Raw genomic sequence first — 17,419 nt, forward strand, 5'->3', positions numbered from 1 at the left:
CAAATAGTGACCAACTTCAGCTCTATAACATGCCAAATATCAAATTTTCAACCTAATCTGATGGGTCAAAATATGGATCAAGCCAGTGAGTGGGTTAGGAAAATAGCCCAGAATTTTTAAGAATGCATTTGGGTTTGGATAAGAGGCGGGGCACACTCTAAAAACAGTTGGGTCAAAAATAACTCAGAAATGGAGCGATCCTCTACTTGAGGAGGAGCTTTGAGTCAAGAAATGGGTCTTTTAGTGTAAAACAACTTGTAAATATTGGTCAGATCGCTTACTTGGGTCAAAAAAATGGGGTCACTTTGTATAAAACAACCCAGATAGCTGGGTCAAATTGACACATAAAGTGCATCGGTCCATTTTTGATCCATAATTGGGTTACTTTTGACCCAATTGTTTTTAGAGTGTACACCCTGGACTGGCTGCTGGCCAATCAACGGGCAATTTAGAGTCTTTAGTTTATGATTAATTTAAATGTTGATGTTATGGCATTTGAAAATAGATGTCTTTTTTTGGGCCACACCAATTTTTTTTTTTTAAAGTTTGGAAGAACCTCCTGTAATGTAATTTAATGAGGTAACCAAATGATTAGAAACAGCTGTCAGGAAGATGCAGTGCAGAAAGTTGTACTTTGTTTTAAATAGTTATTTTCAGACATATTAATTGGCATGTCTATATGCCTTATTTAGTAGCTTTTATTGTTAATTATATTAAATTTTTATCTACAAATAAACCACTAAAAACTTGATTTAAGAAATAGAATAATAATAAAATAAAAGCAGTTGTGTGTATTAAATAAGTTTTTATAAATACTGCACATTTGAATGAATAGTATGCAAAATATGGTTTATTGAAAAGCAGGCCTTGAGTCCCAGCAGGGTGCGGACCAAGGACACACCAGCGTCTTCTATAATCTTTACAAAGATACTTCGGATATTTTTAGGATCGCCTTCTCTTTCATGCACCTGCCTTGGTCTGTAATATGCATCCAAGCCCGGGTGCCAAGTGTCCAAGGTCCAATGCCATTAGATACGTCTCTTAAAATAATTCCCGTCTTGTTCGGCCTTCGGTGGGTTTTATACATTATTGTCGCCACGCCTAGCGAATGACTACTCGCAGAATTAAAGAAGAATCCAGAAATGTGCCATTAAGACGGAAATGATTGTAGGGCTTTCCGAGCCTCATCTTGACTGACATGCGCAATAATAGCAAAGCATGTTGCTAATCTACACGCCAGCTTGTCGTAACAGCGAGGCATTTGTTTAATGGTGATTGGCACTACTTGTAAACGTGATCCCTGTTTCTTTTCATGTCGGATCACAATCAGTCAAGTCATTTAGGATCCTCTTTCAGACAATCTTAAGGTTGTGTCGTTTATTCCACCTTCAAACAAGTGATGCACCCGCAGTGGACAAAAGGTCAGAATTTGACAGTAAAAAGATGATACATAATGTTAAATCTGTAAACAACCCAATGAAGTTTGATCATTATCTAACTGTTTGTATACTTTTTGTCCATATTGACACGTTTAATCCTATATGATAACATGGCTGACTGCTGTGGATACTTAAATAAATCTTAAAAAAAAAAAACGCCTAAAAGCGCTCTTCCTCACTATTTGTAATGTGATCCTTATCATCTCAAACAGTAATTTCCCGTACCGCACCCAGGGGAAGGTTTGTCATTGCGAGGCGGATTATCAGTGGCATTTTGGGAATGAAAATAAGCTCCATTATGTTATTTCCCCGTCGACATCTTAACGCGGTAAAAATAGCAAACAAGGCTCAACGCGCTTGTTTTGATGATCTCTCTCCTTTTGTTAAACGCTTCCGTGTTTTCTCCCAGTGCGTCCGAAAAAGCTCAGCGACAGACACTTCATTAGGTACACCTGCACAATCTTTATTACGAGACATCTTATTCCATTTGCGTGCAGCATAACAGCTAAATGCTGCTTCACCGTGCTTGCTTCAAACTCTGGTTGCCGCTAATTGTCCCGGTCTGCAGTCCTCGGAGCTCGACTAGGTGTATATCGCATTAGAATTTCACTCCAGAGAAGAAAAAAATAAATAAATTAAAAAAATAAGAATTTCACTAGGATTGCTAGTATCATGCAGTAGTAGTCATTTTTAAAAAAAAATATTATTATTTTTTTTACTAATTGCCATTGCTATGCATTTTTTTTAGTGTACCTAATGTTTTGTCCATAGTGTATAAATGTCAGTTATATCATTGAATTGCAGCCCATTGCTTGCAGTCATGTATGAATCAAATATGAGGATAATATAAGATTCCCTTCCAACAAGCACGTTGCTACAATGTCATTGGCAGTGAACAGCCACTTACCACCAGACAACTGTTGCATGTTCTGGACCCATCAGGCATGCAGAACCCCCTGATCCAGACTGGCTCTGCGGTTTGAATCAGTTGTTTAAGAGAGAAGCGACAGCTGCTCTTGACAGGTGCTTGTAAATGAGCCCAATGCATATTCACCTCATCTTCACTTTCCCACAATGCCAGATAGTTAAGAGCGGGCCCGATAAATAAGGCCACGTCACGTCTTTAAAGCAATGGCGACGGTTATAAACAAGGCTGTAAAAGTGACGGTGTGCACAAGTAGCATCAAAATAGCCTATTTCTTGAATGGACAATTTTAGGAGACATCATTAGTCGAAGTAGACGTCAATAACAGTAACGATAAATGGTTCCAATGCTACTGGTTTTGTTTTCGAGGATTACTTTACTAAAAAGGAATATTTGATTGACATACTCCTTGTTAGCTAGTTCAGTTGAGTTTATTAGCTGCTCTGACATTTAGCTAATGTTAGCTAATAATGTTACCTTTTCTGATGCTTGACGCATTCCCACCAACCGCTAGATGTATTCCATCAAATCGTTTTAAAGGGGACTCAATCAGGGGGATTTCTAAATACCGATGTGTCATTGCAGTGTCTGGTTCCAGTTGTGTCGTTGATATCGACCAAAAGATAGTTACTCCATGATGTCACACAAGCTCGCGGCTGCCATGTTGGAATACATTCTCATGTATTGTATTATGTATTGAGTGCGGTAGCATTCTTTGATTAGCATTCCCGCGTTGCTAACTCCTATCTGGTCTTGAGGCTAATGTTAGGTGAAGTCAATACTTTTTTTTTTAGCTAAGGTAAGCCAAGCTGTGAAGTATTTTGGGTGGATAAAAGTGAAACATTCTACGTAGGAATCGTAGTTGTTTATGATGATCGCTTAGTCGACTTTTTAGCTCTCATCTTAACACATCTAATGAGATAGGAAACATAACAGCTGTTATAAGTGATAAGAAAAAACGAACCGGCACACGTCGGTCTACTTTTTTTTCCGGTTTCAAGCCGAGCAAACACGATCAAACTATCTAAAACGATAGCTTCTGTTCCTCGGGGCTAGCCGTTAGCTAGCAATAGCGAGCGTTCCTCTGCGGGGGATTCCTGAAAGCGACACCATTTTTTTATTTTTTTTTTTAAACAAGCTTAGTTCATTCTGAAGAATTCAGACATTACGTTGGATAACATCCAACTAAGTGGACCCGAGGCCAGACTTTGAAGGGATACTGAAGTCTCTCGCTCGGGTAAACTGTGAGCAGCACTATCTTGGCAATCTCCCCCTTTGGATGCCATCTGATGATTTGTGCAGACCTGCTCCAGATATATATATATACAGATCCACTGGAATTAGATAGCGCCATGCAGGGTCATAACCATTAGGCGGCGCATAATCAGAGTGCGTGTCATAGCCCGAAGGTGCAACTCAAGCCGTGCTGGGTCAGGGATGCGGTGTGGTTTAATCAAAGCGATGATCCGTTTAAATAGATTGGGAGCTGTACTTGGCTGGAAGTGAGGCTAACTGGGACCTGCGCTGGAGTGTTGCAACAAGGCGGTGACACACAATACTGCCTGGCAAAGAATGAATCTGTCATTGGAGGTGTAACTCACAGAGAATACTCTTCATGTTACTGTTGATGTTAGACGTACTGTATGAGGATTTTTTTGTGTGTGTGTGGAGTCTTTGATGTCTTTTTTCTTGTGTGCTACGACTGTTACACAGTTCAGTTTAACTTTATTGTAGTTATCAGTGGTTTGAGGTCTTTTAGGAGTTAAATTCCTTTGCTCTGAAGGTCAGATTCTTCCTCTGCAGGTGCTCCAGTAACTCATTCACTGCCATTGACAGCAATAGACGTCAAAAATTGATTTTAACTGAATTAGTTTAACTTTTTTTTCATTTTTGTTAACAAAATTATGAAAGCCTAGAATTTTTTTGTACATTTAGAACAGATATAGTAAAAAAAAAAAATAATTATAATAATCTTTTTTTACATTTTTTTTTTTAAAGAAAAGATTATTAAAAATTAAAAAACAATTTTTTATCGTAATTAATCGCATGACTGCACTACTTAACTCACGATTAATCACAAATTATATGTCTGTTCTAAAACAATAATAAAAAAAAATCTAGGTATTCATACTCTTGTTAACAAAAGTGGCAAAAATGTTAAAACTAATAGAAATAGTTCAAATTAATTTTTGAGGTCTATAGCCGTCAATGGCAGTGAATGAGTTACAGATGGTGAGCATCTGCCAAGTTCTTTAGCACGGCACAAGTGAACTGCCGTTAATTGAGACGATCTGTCATCTCCCAATATTTTCTTTTTCTTATTTTTTTTTTAATAATCTTTTTTTTTTTAAAGAAAAGATGATTAAAAATTAGGGGCATCAAGTGATTACAATTTTTAATCGTAATTAATCGCATGACTGCACTAGTTAACTCACGATTAATCACACATTTTATATCTGTTCTAATACAAAAATAATAATTCGAGGTATTCATATTCTTGTTAACAAAAGTGGGGAAAATGTTAAACTAATAGAAATCGTTCCAATGAATTTTGGACGTCTATAGCCGTCGATGGCAGTGAATGAGTTACAGATGGTGAGCATCTGCCAAGTTCTTTCGGTACAAGTGAACTGCCGTTAAATGAGACGATCTGTCATCTCCCACACTGTTCAGAGGATTTTTTGGGAGCGGGCCAAGAATAAAGAATAAGAGGTCCAGTTTTGGTTTTATGGGCATGCTCTATTTGAAGTATCCTGCCAAGGCAATGTAAAGGAGTTCATTTGGAACATTATGGGACAATTCAACAGTTGCCATTCTTCTGGTTAGCAAAGTGAAAGTAAACTCTTCTTTATTTTTGACAGTGTGTTGATTTGAATGGCAATATTGGTCAAATGTGTTGCAGCACTACACAACTTTGATTGTACTTTAATTGGACTTTAGAGTGGACATAAAAAAAGCTAAACAAAACAAGAAAGGCTGAGCTTTGCAGTAACAAGACCCAAAGCGAAGGTTGCCAGTGCTGCAGACACAAAATGTGGCGAGAGGTCATGATGGTGAAATATTTGTGGCCTCTGGAGGGGGGCGCAGGGAGGGGTACTCCGCCCACACTGTTTGTTTGTGTTCCTCCCCAACAGATGGGGACACACCGAGAAGCAGGAATGTCGGCCATATCTGATGCTGCTCACTCGGCTTTGACTGAGAGGAAGAGAAGGGAATATGGGGGGGCTGGGGGTTCATTGGAAGGGAACTGTCATGATTCATTTAGAATTCATGCAGCACTCAGGAATCCTGCCGGAAAATTTAATTCTACACCTGACAGAGCAGGTTACAAATATATATTTTAAGCATTATTTACATGAAGGCATGGTCTAGAGAGGTGGGAAAAAAAGATATTTGAAACAATAGTTACATTTAATAATTTATTTTTGTGGTACTAATTTTGTTTTACCCATCTTTCATCATTGCATGACTGATTTTTACTCCATGTACTGCACCTGCAGCAATGGGTGTTTTAAAGTGCTTTCTAAATATGGTTGAGAAAGATACCTAACTCCTAGCATGTTTTTTATAATGTTTATAGACTTACAAAACAACAGCATAAAAAAGAAAGAAAAGAACAGCTCTTAAAGAAGATGTACTTGAAAATGAGCCTGATATTCTGTGGAAATAAACATAGAAGAAAAAACACATTTAAATGTCATTATACTCACCAAAAAGGATCATTACTAAATGTATTAATGCATGTCGCTACGGATTAACGTTAGATGAATGTCCTTACAAACAGTCAAGAGGCACTTGTACAATATTCTTAGGTCATGTGAATATTGTACATTATACTAATGTAAAAAATGTTCTATCGAAAATTCGAATGTGCGGCGTGCGAGCTAAAACGTGTCAAAAGACTAGCATATGTTACGTTAGCTAGCACTGAGTTGTGGTGGTTTGATGTCAGGTTGTGTTAGCCTGGCCAGCCAGTCTACACTCTTTTAATATTCTATAAAGAGTATACTAATGTAAAAAATGTTTTATAGAAAATTCAAATGAGCGGCGTGCGAGCTAAAACATGTCAAAAGACTAGCATATGTTACGTTAGCTAGCACTGAGTTGTGGTGAATTGATCTCAGGTTGTGTTAGCCTGGCCAGCCAGTCTGCACTCTTTTAATATTCTATAAAGAGTAGAACATTTGTGTCAATAATTTCAGCGATTTGGACGATTAGGGTGATGTTTCGCCTACTTTTATTTAGTTAACCCTTGTGTTGGCCCTCCTGTTGCTAAGCAAACGAGTAAACGTCACTCCGAGGAGTCCATTTATTGAGATAACGATGCAGATGGGCTAACGACTAAAATATATAGAGAACAAAATAACGCTCACTACAAAGCACTGTTTTGGTTAGCCTCCATTTTGAACCGTACGGTTCCACTCTTTCACTGCTTTTACACATTTTTTTTTGACATTCAGGTTCCATGGGAAAAACACGAAATGCTAATTTAGTTTCCATCATGTTACGGTTGGAATATTCAATAGCACAACAACTTTTAGAGCTTTGTATGCTAGTCAGAAGCAAAAGAAATACAATGCAACCGTTTGTTTTCACTAAGTGAACTACTACAGTAGTCTAATTATTGCCGCACGCGCACACGGGTGTTGTATCTCACAAGAGCGCAGCATCTTGTTGACAGCTCTCTTTAAACATTTGCCTTCATTCATTTACTTCTGGTGTCACGGGCCGAGGTGTTTCCGTGTTTGAGGGGGACGCTTTTGTATACGTGTCCATATATGGGCTGTGTGTCTTTCTCTCACTGTGTCCAAGGCAGACTTGCAGGGAGCCTTTGTGTGCTCCCAAAGATGAGCTATGATTCTTTCCTTTCGGGGAAGGCTGTAAAATGTCTCGACGTGTACTTTAAACCAAATCGTCCACATTAGAGAAATTGAAAGGTTGCTGATTTTTCCTTATTTTTAGGCTTCCTCATTTACCTTAATTAAGAGATCCTCATCCAAACATCCATAAAGTTGGTTTTCAGTCAGCGAGCATTTCTTGACTTCTAACAGGAAGTCGATGCAGCCACAAAAATAACCAAAAGCACAGCCTATACATGTTATGTGGGAAACAAGAGTGATGGAGACATTCCACTGTGGTTTTGTGTCGACAACCGAGTGGGCCGCCGTGGTTTGGCCACGCTGAGGAATGCCCGCGTCTCCGCTCCACCTGCATTCTTACAGTGAGGCCTGTTGTTTGACCGTCGCAAAGAAAAAGGAAAGAGTCGGGTCCGGGCGGACAGTGTGCGGTTAGTCAGTGAGGAAATAAAACAACAAATGGAATCCATAGACAGCTCATAAAATAAATATATATAAATAAAATAATTCACGAGCCTAAAAACAAATGCTTAATAATTATGCTAGCATAATTTGTTGGTGTTCTCCCCCCTCCCTTCTCATCCAATGGACTATTGCATCTTCTATAATAAATGCTGATTAATGTTCAATTACAGTAAAGTGTCCGTATGACTCACTTGTTAGCTAATATCCTCAAGAATGATTTTAAGAACTTTATCTTATCAGCAAATGGAATTTTCTCAAATTCACGTTCATGTTTAGTTGATGAGAAACATATATATATATATATATATATATATATATATAATAGAATGAGCACTTCTCCTAAAATCCTCGATAATATATAAATTAACAATAACAACCCAAAAACAATTGACTGCTAAAAGGACGGGCCTATTGTACGGCTTTTCTCACCATTAATCTTGGAGAAGGAGGGGGGGGGGGCAAGAAACACTGCAAAGATGCCTTTTTGCTTAGTAAATGTGCATTGTCGCTTGAAAAAAAAAATGGCAGTGGGTATTTGCTAGCCCCAAGGACAACATGAGTAGCCCAAGGGTCTGTTCTAAAAATATCTCACCATTGATGGGACAATGACCAGAAAAAAACAGAAAAAAAATATGTTAAAATTTATTTATTTATTTAAATTAAACAAGGTGCATGTTTCTTATGTACCAAATATTCTATACTTTGTTTAAAAATAAAATAAATTGTGTACAATGAAAAAAAAAAGTTTTTGTTTACTCAAATATTACAAAAAAAAAGGCATTTTAAAGCTGTCATTTTAATATGGTGATACTTTTGCTCACTGCGATCATACAGTTAGAATTAGGTTAGAATACTTTCAACCTAGCAGTTTTAAGAGTGTGTGTTGCCTCCGTGAGGGATTAAATGCCATTTCCTGGGGGACCTTACAATTAATTGAAGACACGCTGCTATGCCCACACAGTATCGTCTCTTGAAGATATTGTCCTCTTCCTCCTCAGCACTCGCGCATGGGCCGACTATTTGTTCCGCTCTAAAAGGGGCGTGGAGGCCACAGCAGCCCGACGGCCATATCACGAGCCCCAAGCAAAGTTTCCAAATTAAGACTTAAGAAGCTTGGGATGGACTGAGTGTTGCATTTCACTGCGCTGTGATTTAAATCCCAGGAGATAGACTGCGGATCACTTGCAGTCGGCAACCACACTTCCTCTAGTCCACGCGGCACGGGTTCATGAAAAACACGATATAAGAAAATTTAAATAAATCACAAGGAATCCAGTTAGGAACTCAACTACGGGATAAGTGGGTGTCAAATGATATCGTTTCATGGAGATTCCTGCTGTTACTTGTCCAAATTTAGCTGGGGAGGTTGAAGTCTCAGCTCTGTCCCAATATAGCCCTGCTGTCATTGCTGACGGAGAAATACTGCGGCATCCTTTGCTTACATGTTGGCTAAGAAAGCACGCAGACAGACTGCAGCAGCGGAGCGACCGCCACACGGAAGCTCCGCCCACTCGTTATCTGGCGGAAATGAGCAAATTCAACACAAAAACCGGCATTAGAAAACTCCGGGAATGTTGCGGAGACTTCCTGCAATTTGAAGCTGGAAATGATGATATTGGATAGGGAACGTTATTAAAATAAAGGCCTTTCCTTTTTACTACGCTCGATAAAGCGGAGGAGCTACAGTACAGTATGTGACCGACGTAGTGCCGATGACCTAAAATAGTCATGCGCTCCAGACCCGAGCAATAAGAACGCTCCGTCAGCTGATGAATATTGGGTTTATCTTCCACGGCGTCGCTTCAGCGAGCACGCATAAGCATGGAATGTGACTTCCTTTAAGCGCGATGACCTCACTTCATTTGGAATTCCAAATACAGTAACACTGGCCATAACGTACATACAAACTGTTTTCTACTTGGAAATGGCAAGTACTTCTCTTTGTGGGCTACATCATGTTTCGGGGGGGGGGGGGGGGTGACAACTTCCTGGACAAAATGGACTGAAAGCCAAACAGTGCTACTTGTCAGCTGGAAAATTCCTTGGCTTGCCACAGGAGAGGGATCTTCACACAAGAATTTAGGAGGATTAAAAGTGAAAAGTAGGCTAGTGGTTAACACGTCTGCCTTACAGTTCTCAGGCTCAAATCTCAACTCCGGCCTTCCTGCGTGGAGTCTTCGGGTACGCCGGCTTCCTCTCACGTTCCCCAAAAATATTTGCAAAAAAGCCAAAGCAGAAGCAAAATTGGATACTTTTCTTTCTTTCTTTCATAATAAAAACAATAACATCTTAACCCACAGGTGCCGAAACCTTTCAGTAGACTGCAGCATACACTACAAAAAAGAAAAAGAAAAATAAGTGGGAGGTGGTAATATGTGATATAAATAAATTAAAATTAAAAACAATGTAACCTCCAAGTACTACATTTGTAGCCTGCGGGCCTGTTGTAAAAATAGTTAACCAGTCATGGGGCATTGTGATTTTCTAGGGAAATTGTAAAATGAATCATTTGAAAACGTGAACCCTGGCAGAGATTTACAAAAGTGAATCTTTTCCTATGAATTCATTCACTATCATAAATTCATAAAAAAAGATTATAAAAAATTAGGGGTTATTTTTTTTATTGTAATTAATCGCATGACTTCATTAGTTAACTCACGATTAATCACAAATTTTATATCTGTTCTAAATGTACAATAGAAAAATTCTACGTTTTCATATTCTTGTTAACAAAAGTGGAAAAAAATGTTAAACTAATAGAAATAGTTCAAATAAATTTTGACGTTTATAACCGTCATTGGCAGTAAATTAGTTAATATTTGATTCCCAAGTATTTTGAGAAATCATTAGCATAATCAGTCTTCTCATACATGATAAGCATTTATTATTAATAACATTTTGATGAATGAAATGAAAATGTATACATTTCCGAAATGTGTATCAAACTGGTAGGTCTTCATGTCAGTAGAGTGGGGGCTTTAGGACCCAGATGCAGGAAGGCAGAGCAAGGAGGCAGAGGTGCAGTCCAAAAAAGAGGTTTTAATTTCTAATCAAAAAGCTAACTTCAAAGTGCAAAATAAACGGAACTAACAAAACATGAAGCTAAACATGGCAAAACAACTTAGGCAAAACTAACAGCATGACATGGATCCTGATAAGGCAAAAAGGTCAGCGTGACGTGGCGAATGACTTACGACAGTGGCAACAATGAACCGACACAGACAGGGGGGAGACAACCGACTAAATACACCAACACTAATGACATAACAAGACACACCTGGCTGAGGGCACTGATTGGATGACACATGAGGGTAATGGGGAAAGGTGGACACAATCAGGGATCAGGGTTGACAAAGACACCAAACAAGGAAGGGCAAGTGACCTGAAACGAGAGGAGTCAGACTTTTCACAATAAAACAGGAAATGACAAGACAAGGGGAAAACACAAGGAAAACAGAAGCTAAACATGACAGGGAGTAGACAAGACTGAAAATAAACATGACACTTCACACTAATCCATTGTGGAGAAGCAGCTCTCAGTTTCAAATAGGTTGACGACTTCTGCTGGCGAGATTTTTCTAGACATGCAAGATTTCTCTTCATAAAATTTTAGTCAATAAAGACATTTTTTTTTGAAGCAAAAATGTTTTCCTCCACTCAAGGTTTGATTTGTGAACATGTCACATAGGATCCTCAAGTAGGTGATTTAAAAAAGGTTATTTTACTACAGATTGCACTTGTTTTGGTGGAGAGTGGAGATTCAGCGGTGGATCTATTCTAGTGGGATAGAGAGCCACTAGCCATTCCATCATTTAGATTTTTTTTTAAACTATTTGCTTTATCACTTTCAACAGAGCCATTTGGAGTGAGCGAGCAGGTGGTAGCCAGAGCAGTGAATGAGAGTGGCTAGCAAGAACTAGCTGGAGCGGCTAACTTCCGCTAACAAGAGCGACTGGCAGGAGAAGCTAGCAAAGGCTAACGAGAGCAAAGGAGAGGGAAACAAGTGAAGACAAACAAACAAACATAATTTGTGTCCAGAGGTTATGATGAAAGCTTAAACATGTCAGAGCTAATCAGACAAGCATCTCACTGAGAGTGAGAGCAAGGTGAGATCCACCGCTAACAAGCTCCGCTTTGTCTGCTGCTTGGCCTTGGATGTGTGCAAAGAGCCATATATGGTGTTCACAGAGATGTTCTCAGTACATGATGGGTGGGACACCACTGAACAGCCTTTACAAGCCCTGCACCTTCCCACGTGCCTGCCACTATTGTAGCACCCCATTAGGAAGGGAAATGTCAACAAAAAGGCTTTTTGTTATTAATTGGAGCATCTTCGAGTGGTGTGGTTGTAACATTGTGAGCTCATCACTGGCTTAAACATCAGTATGGGAATGAGTGTGTGATTTAAAGTCTGAACTGTGGACAAAGAAGAGCAAAAAAAACCAACACATCAACTATTTCTATATTTGGTCTGACTTCACTGAAAGGCTTTTCAAAGCTCAACTACACAGCGCGATGCTGACACCTGCTGGAAAGAACGTAGAAAGGCACCCAAATGAAGAAAAAACACTAAGCAGATCTGCTTGGACTTTTATTTTTTATTTTGTGATGAATACAAAAAATACTTTTGTGACCAGATAAATATCATACATTGAGCATTAAGTCATCAAACTAAACGCGGTTTTGCACAACATCGATTCATAACACAATCAACTTCCCTCCTCGCTATTTGCTTGAATATTTGCACAAATCATTCAGACAATAACACAGTGCTGGGCAAAAAAAACTGGCCCGTCATTAGATTTGTTGTTGTACCAGAAAACATTTTAAATACACTAGACAATGCTGGGTTGTTTTCCTAACCCACTGGTTGGTGTAGCAAAAACAATTGAAAGATAAGCAGTGTTTTATACAAAATTACCAATATTTTTGGGGGTTGGGTCAAATTTACCCAAGTAATGGATTAGTCCATTTGTTGACCCAAATTGGGTTATTTTTGACTCATAGTTGGGTCAAATCGACCCAAGTAGCGGGTCGATCCCTTTTTGACTGTTGATCAGTTTGACCCAACCAACTGTTTTTACACTCTAAAAACTGTTGGGTCAAAAATAGCCCAATTTGGGTAAAAAAAATTGACTGATACGTTACTTCAATTTGACTCAATATTCTGGGTTGTTATTTAAAAAATGATAAAATTTTTAGGGTTGGGTCTAATTGACCCCAGTGGATTGGTAATTTATTATTATTTTTTTTACCCAAATTGGGCTATTTTTGACCCAACAGTTTTTAGAGTGTAAAAACAGTTGGTTGGGTCAAACTGATCAACGACTCAACTTTCTGGATTGTTCTATACAAAACGATCAGATTTCTTCGTTGTTTCCAATTTTATTTTTATATATATATATTTTTTGTGTGTGCCCCAAAAAAAGTTACCGTTGGGTTAAGGACCCAAATAATCCAAATTGGGTTATTTGTTTACTCAACTGTTTTTAGAGTGTGGGTTAGCTACTTTACCAATTTGGGTTCCTTTGAAGGAAGCAGTTCTAAACATAAGAACGTAGATGATGACTGAAATGGGGTGGTGTGTGTGTGTGTGTGTGTGGGGGGGGGGGGGGTAGTCCAAATGAAACAAGAAAAAAAATTAAGTAAGACAACAGAAGAGTAAAACAATGAAAAAGTAAAAATAAAATAAAATGAAATAACTACTGATAATAAAAAATACACAATATTTGATAAATAAATTTCATCTAGAGCTTCACTATACTGTATGCTTACCTTCAAAAAAAATTAAAATAATGTACAGTACCGTATTCAATATTTTCATTGATCTTTAAAACAACAAAGCTAGTGTCGGCCTCAAACCTTTGCCCAGCACTGCATCACAGGGTAATTCTCACTGGTAAAAACAGACATTTTAAAGTGGTTCGATGACAGATAAGGGAACAAGAACAGCCCAACTTCCTAATTTTTTATTTATTTTTTTCTAAACAACTTCTCATCACTTCAAACACAAACATGCTCAAGGAATGCAGTTAGTATTCCATCCAAGTTTCTAAATCCCAAAGGTATCCACGACAGCAATATAGGCAGGTATAGGCCGGCAGCCAAGGCATTGGATCGTATGGCAAAGGACTCCACGTGTTGCGCTCAGTCAGGCCTTGATGGGAATTGGCAAAAAAAAAGTTCTCAAGGCTCAAGCTCCAACCAGGACGGATCTTCAGCTGCTTGCACCACACACTCGAGTAAGGCACTAAGACACAACGCAGGAGATAAACCTGCTGGCAAATTCCCAATATAGAAGACGTACTGGACCGGGTTCCTGAACCGGAGCTTGAATTTCGTACCTTTCGGAAGTGTTTGAAGGAATGTTAGATTTAAAACAATGGGAGCTATCGAAAGCAATTTCAGTGCATCCAATAGGCTCGTTGCGTTCCAAAAAACATACAAGTCAGTGCAAGATCTTCGTCGTCAGCTCGCAGTCATCTTACGTGAACCATTGAGGATAAACGTGAATGTTACAAACGTGTCAATATTTGACATGACAAAGAGGCCTTAAAGGCTATCATTAAAATGCGCACGACTCACAAAAAGTTTCAGGACAAACCTGAAATGTACTCTAACATTTTGACAGGTCTACATTTTAGAATGCACATAGTCAATGTTTCAATACTTTTTAATTTTTTGCATGAACATTTCCAAGGACGTTCACTTTTTTTGCCTTTCTGTGACTCTTCCAGTCTTAGTGGCTACTTACTCGCAATGGCAAGTACTTTTGATAATTTTTTTTTGTCTTGGTCTGAGATGGCAGAAATAAAAGGAACGGGGGGAAAAAAGTTGAAATGCTCATTTTAATCGGAGCAGGAAATTAACGGCTCAAACCTGCTGTGAATTTTGCTCTTCAGCTCCAGGAAGAAAAACAAATGAATCGCATGACTTCATTAGTTAACTCACGATTAATCACAAATTTTATATTTGTTCTAAATGTATAATAGAAAAATTCTACGTTTTCATATTCTTGGTAACAAAAGTGGAAAAAAATGTTAAACTAATAGAAATAGTTAAAATTAATTTTTGACGTTTATAGCCTTCAACGGCAGTGAATTATTATTTATTTTTTTAAAGGAAAGAAAATATAAAAAATTTGGGGCGTCAGGCGATTAAAGTCTGTAATCGCAATTAATCGCACGTTTTCACTAGTTAACTCACGATTAATCACAATTTTTTATATCTGTTCTAAATGTACAATAGAAAAATTCTACGTTTTCATATTCAGCTCCAGGAAGAAAAACTAATTGTGCAAAAGTATTGAAACATCGAACATGTGCGTTAAAAAATGAGAGAAGGGGGAATTTGCAATTTCAGAATAAATAAAAACAGTTGTAAATTAGTAAGGAAGAGAAAAAACATCTTATATCTCTAGATTGCAAAAAAACCCCAAAACAATCCAATTAGCAACAAAAATTAAAAAGCAAGAATTTGACAGTTGGAATCAATTCACTTATCCCAAACTTTTTGTGAGTGGCGTACATCCAAGACACATTTTCCCAAGTGAAATACATCCTAATCGTTAAAAGTATTTAAAAGCTTGTCGCATGTACATGCCGGTGATGCAGAAACAAACGCTTGTTCTTGCAAAAATCTTTGACACAAAGTAAAGCACTGGATTTAGTAGAGCCGTCATAATTACAGGTCATTTGAAGAAAAAAAACAAAACTCAAATGAAATTTTATGAAACTGAGTTTTGATGGCAAAAAAGAATAATTTGCTCACATTTCAGCATACAGGATTTGCCATAAAATTTCTGGGGAGCATGTTGCATGCTGCATGAGTGTGTTCGTGCAACCTGGCTTCACCATGCTCGTATTGCTCTCGTTTTTTTTTTTTTGTTGTTGCTTAAAAATAGTCCATTTTGAATACAATACAGTACAATATTATCTTATTGTCATAATTCCTACCGACTACATTACTCACTCATGACAACATATTGCTAATCAATACTTTGAAATTACTTGTGCCTTGCAAATTTTGCTGATATTTCGCATGTATTTTATAATAAGTGCAACGGAACCTCTGAAGTTGAAATGGGGGAAAAAAAAAAAGATGTCAAGTTGTATTATTTACAATTTGCTGTCGTCATTAACAGTGATGAACTTATTTTCATAGTCGATTTCCATTATAGCTAAGCAGCGTTCAAAGAAATTCCGCTGCAATACTTCAGTATTGTTATTAGTGCAAAAAAAAACCAAAAACGTTTGAACAGCAATATTGTTGCACTGCCGCGTGACTTTGTGTTTGTCAAAAAGGAAGTGAGGTGACAAGCAAGCAGATCATTTTGGTCACATTACACAACTTTCTTGTTCACTCTGTAAGAAAAACTATTTTCCTTTTAAAATATCAGTCAAGAATAAATCGATTTTTTTTTTTTAATTTTTAGGTTCTCTGGCAGCCCCAAAGTCCAAATCGGAAGGATTCTTTTCCAAAATGCTATAAATCCATTTGAAATATTCAGATTTTTTAAAATATTTTCTCAGAACAGCAAACTTTTTCAATCATAAATTTATCCTGTTAAAACAATTCATTGGCTCAGTCTGAACATGATCAACAAACGATACTGTACACAACAGAATGGCGTAGCATTATTATTATTATTATTTTTTAAATGTGGCATATATAGCGTTTTGGAAAAAAGCTCTTGATTTTGCTATGGTAAGTGATAAGTGCCATTATGCTCTACTACGCTATTGGTTAGTAGCTTCATTGATATGTATTAATTTGATGGTGCATGCAAGCCAGTGGTGAAGTGCGACAAACCCCTCCTGCCTTTGTTTTGGTCCTTTCAAATATAATAAGTGACGCTAAGGACCCTTAGCTTTGCCTTTGCTCACTGACTAGAAAACTAACATTCAGTAACAACGATAGAATTCTTCACGTCATTATCGTAACTTTTAACGACGCAGTAACACTCACAAAGTTTCTCACGACTCAATCGTACCGTCTTGACATTATTGATCAAAACGTCAGCGCACGCACGCACACACGTACACAAAAATACACAACGGAGCACAGGCACTTGGTCGTCTTACCAAACAGGCCTGTTTCAAGTGCTGTGTAATCCTGGGTCGGATGAGAGAAGAGCCGGCGGCGGCGCTGGCGTGAAAGCGTCCCATCTTTGGCCGACCATCAGCCCTCGTCCTCCCTCAGCTCGGTGGGCAAAAACTTGTACTGCTGCTGTCGGATCTGGGCCAGCTTCTTCCGGGCTTCCTCCAGCTCGCGCTCCTTCCTCAGCATCTCCTCCTGAGCTGCGATGATCTGAGGAGGAGGAAAACAGCTGACACGCCTGCGGTTTGGGTGGCAGAGCTTTCGTTGATTCATTTTCTACATTTAACAATATCGGAATGAAAATCGGCGGTATGGAATCGCATACCAGCAAGTATTATTTTTTCTATTTTTGAATAAAATAAAAACAAAATAAATCAATAAAAAATATTGAAAACTGTAAAAAGCACACTTATGCAAGTGGGTAAATAAATATATATATTTATTTTTTATAAAAAAAAAAAAAAAATCTACTAATGGAAGTAGCCTATTGACCCCCCAAAAATAAATACATTAAAAAAAAAAAAAAAATGTTTTCCCCTCCCACCAGCGAAAATGGAAATGTACTGTCATATTTTGGTACCATTTTAAATTGAGCCTGACAATTTACTCATTAAAATATTATTTTTTTAATTTAC

At 38.0% G+C, this 17,419-nt stretch overlaps 1 protein-coding gene across 6 annotated transcripts in view; it reads right to left on the minus strand.

Annotated features, from left to right (window-relative positions):
• Window positions 1-12,263: 12,263 nt before the first annotated feature.
• tln2b (talin 2b) overlaps window positions 12,264-17,419 on the minus strand; it is a 119,395-nt gene continuing 114,239 nt past the window's right edge. For 5 of the 6 annotated variants that reach the window (XM_077567340.1, XM_077567335.1, XM_077567336.1 and 2 more), the window contains one exon: window positions 12,264-16,994. In XM_077567340.1, the coding sequence (XP_077423466.1) occupies window positions 16,866-16,994 (129 nt within the window). In that variant the 3' untranslated portion in view covers window positions 12,264-16,865. The remainder of the gene's footprint in view (window positions 16,995-17,419) is intronic. The other variant, XR_013294352.1, reaches the window with a different exon arrangement.

The sequence above is a fragment of the Vanacampus margaritifer genome, chromosome 6 (assembly GCF_051991255.1).
Source record: "Vanacampus margaritifer isolate UIUO_Vmar chromosome 6, RoL_Vmar_1.0, whole genome shotgun sequence".
NCBI lineage: Eukaryota > Metazoa > Chordata > Actinopteri > Syngnathiformes > Syngnathidae > Vanacampus > Vanacampus margaritifer.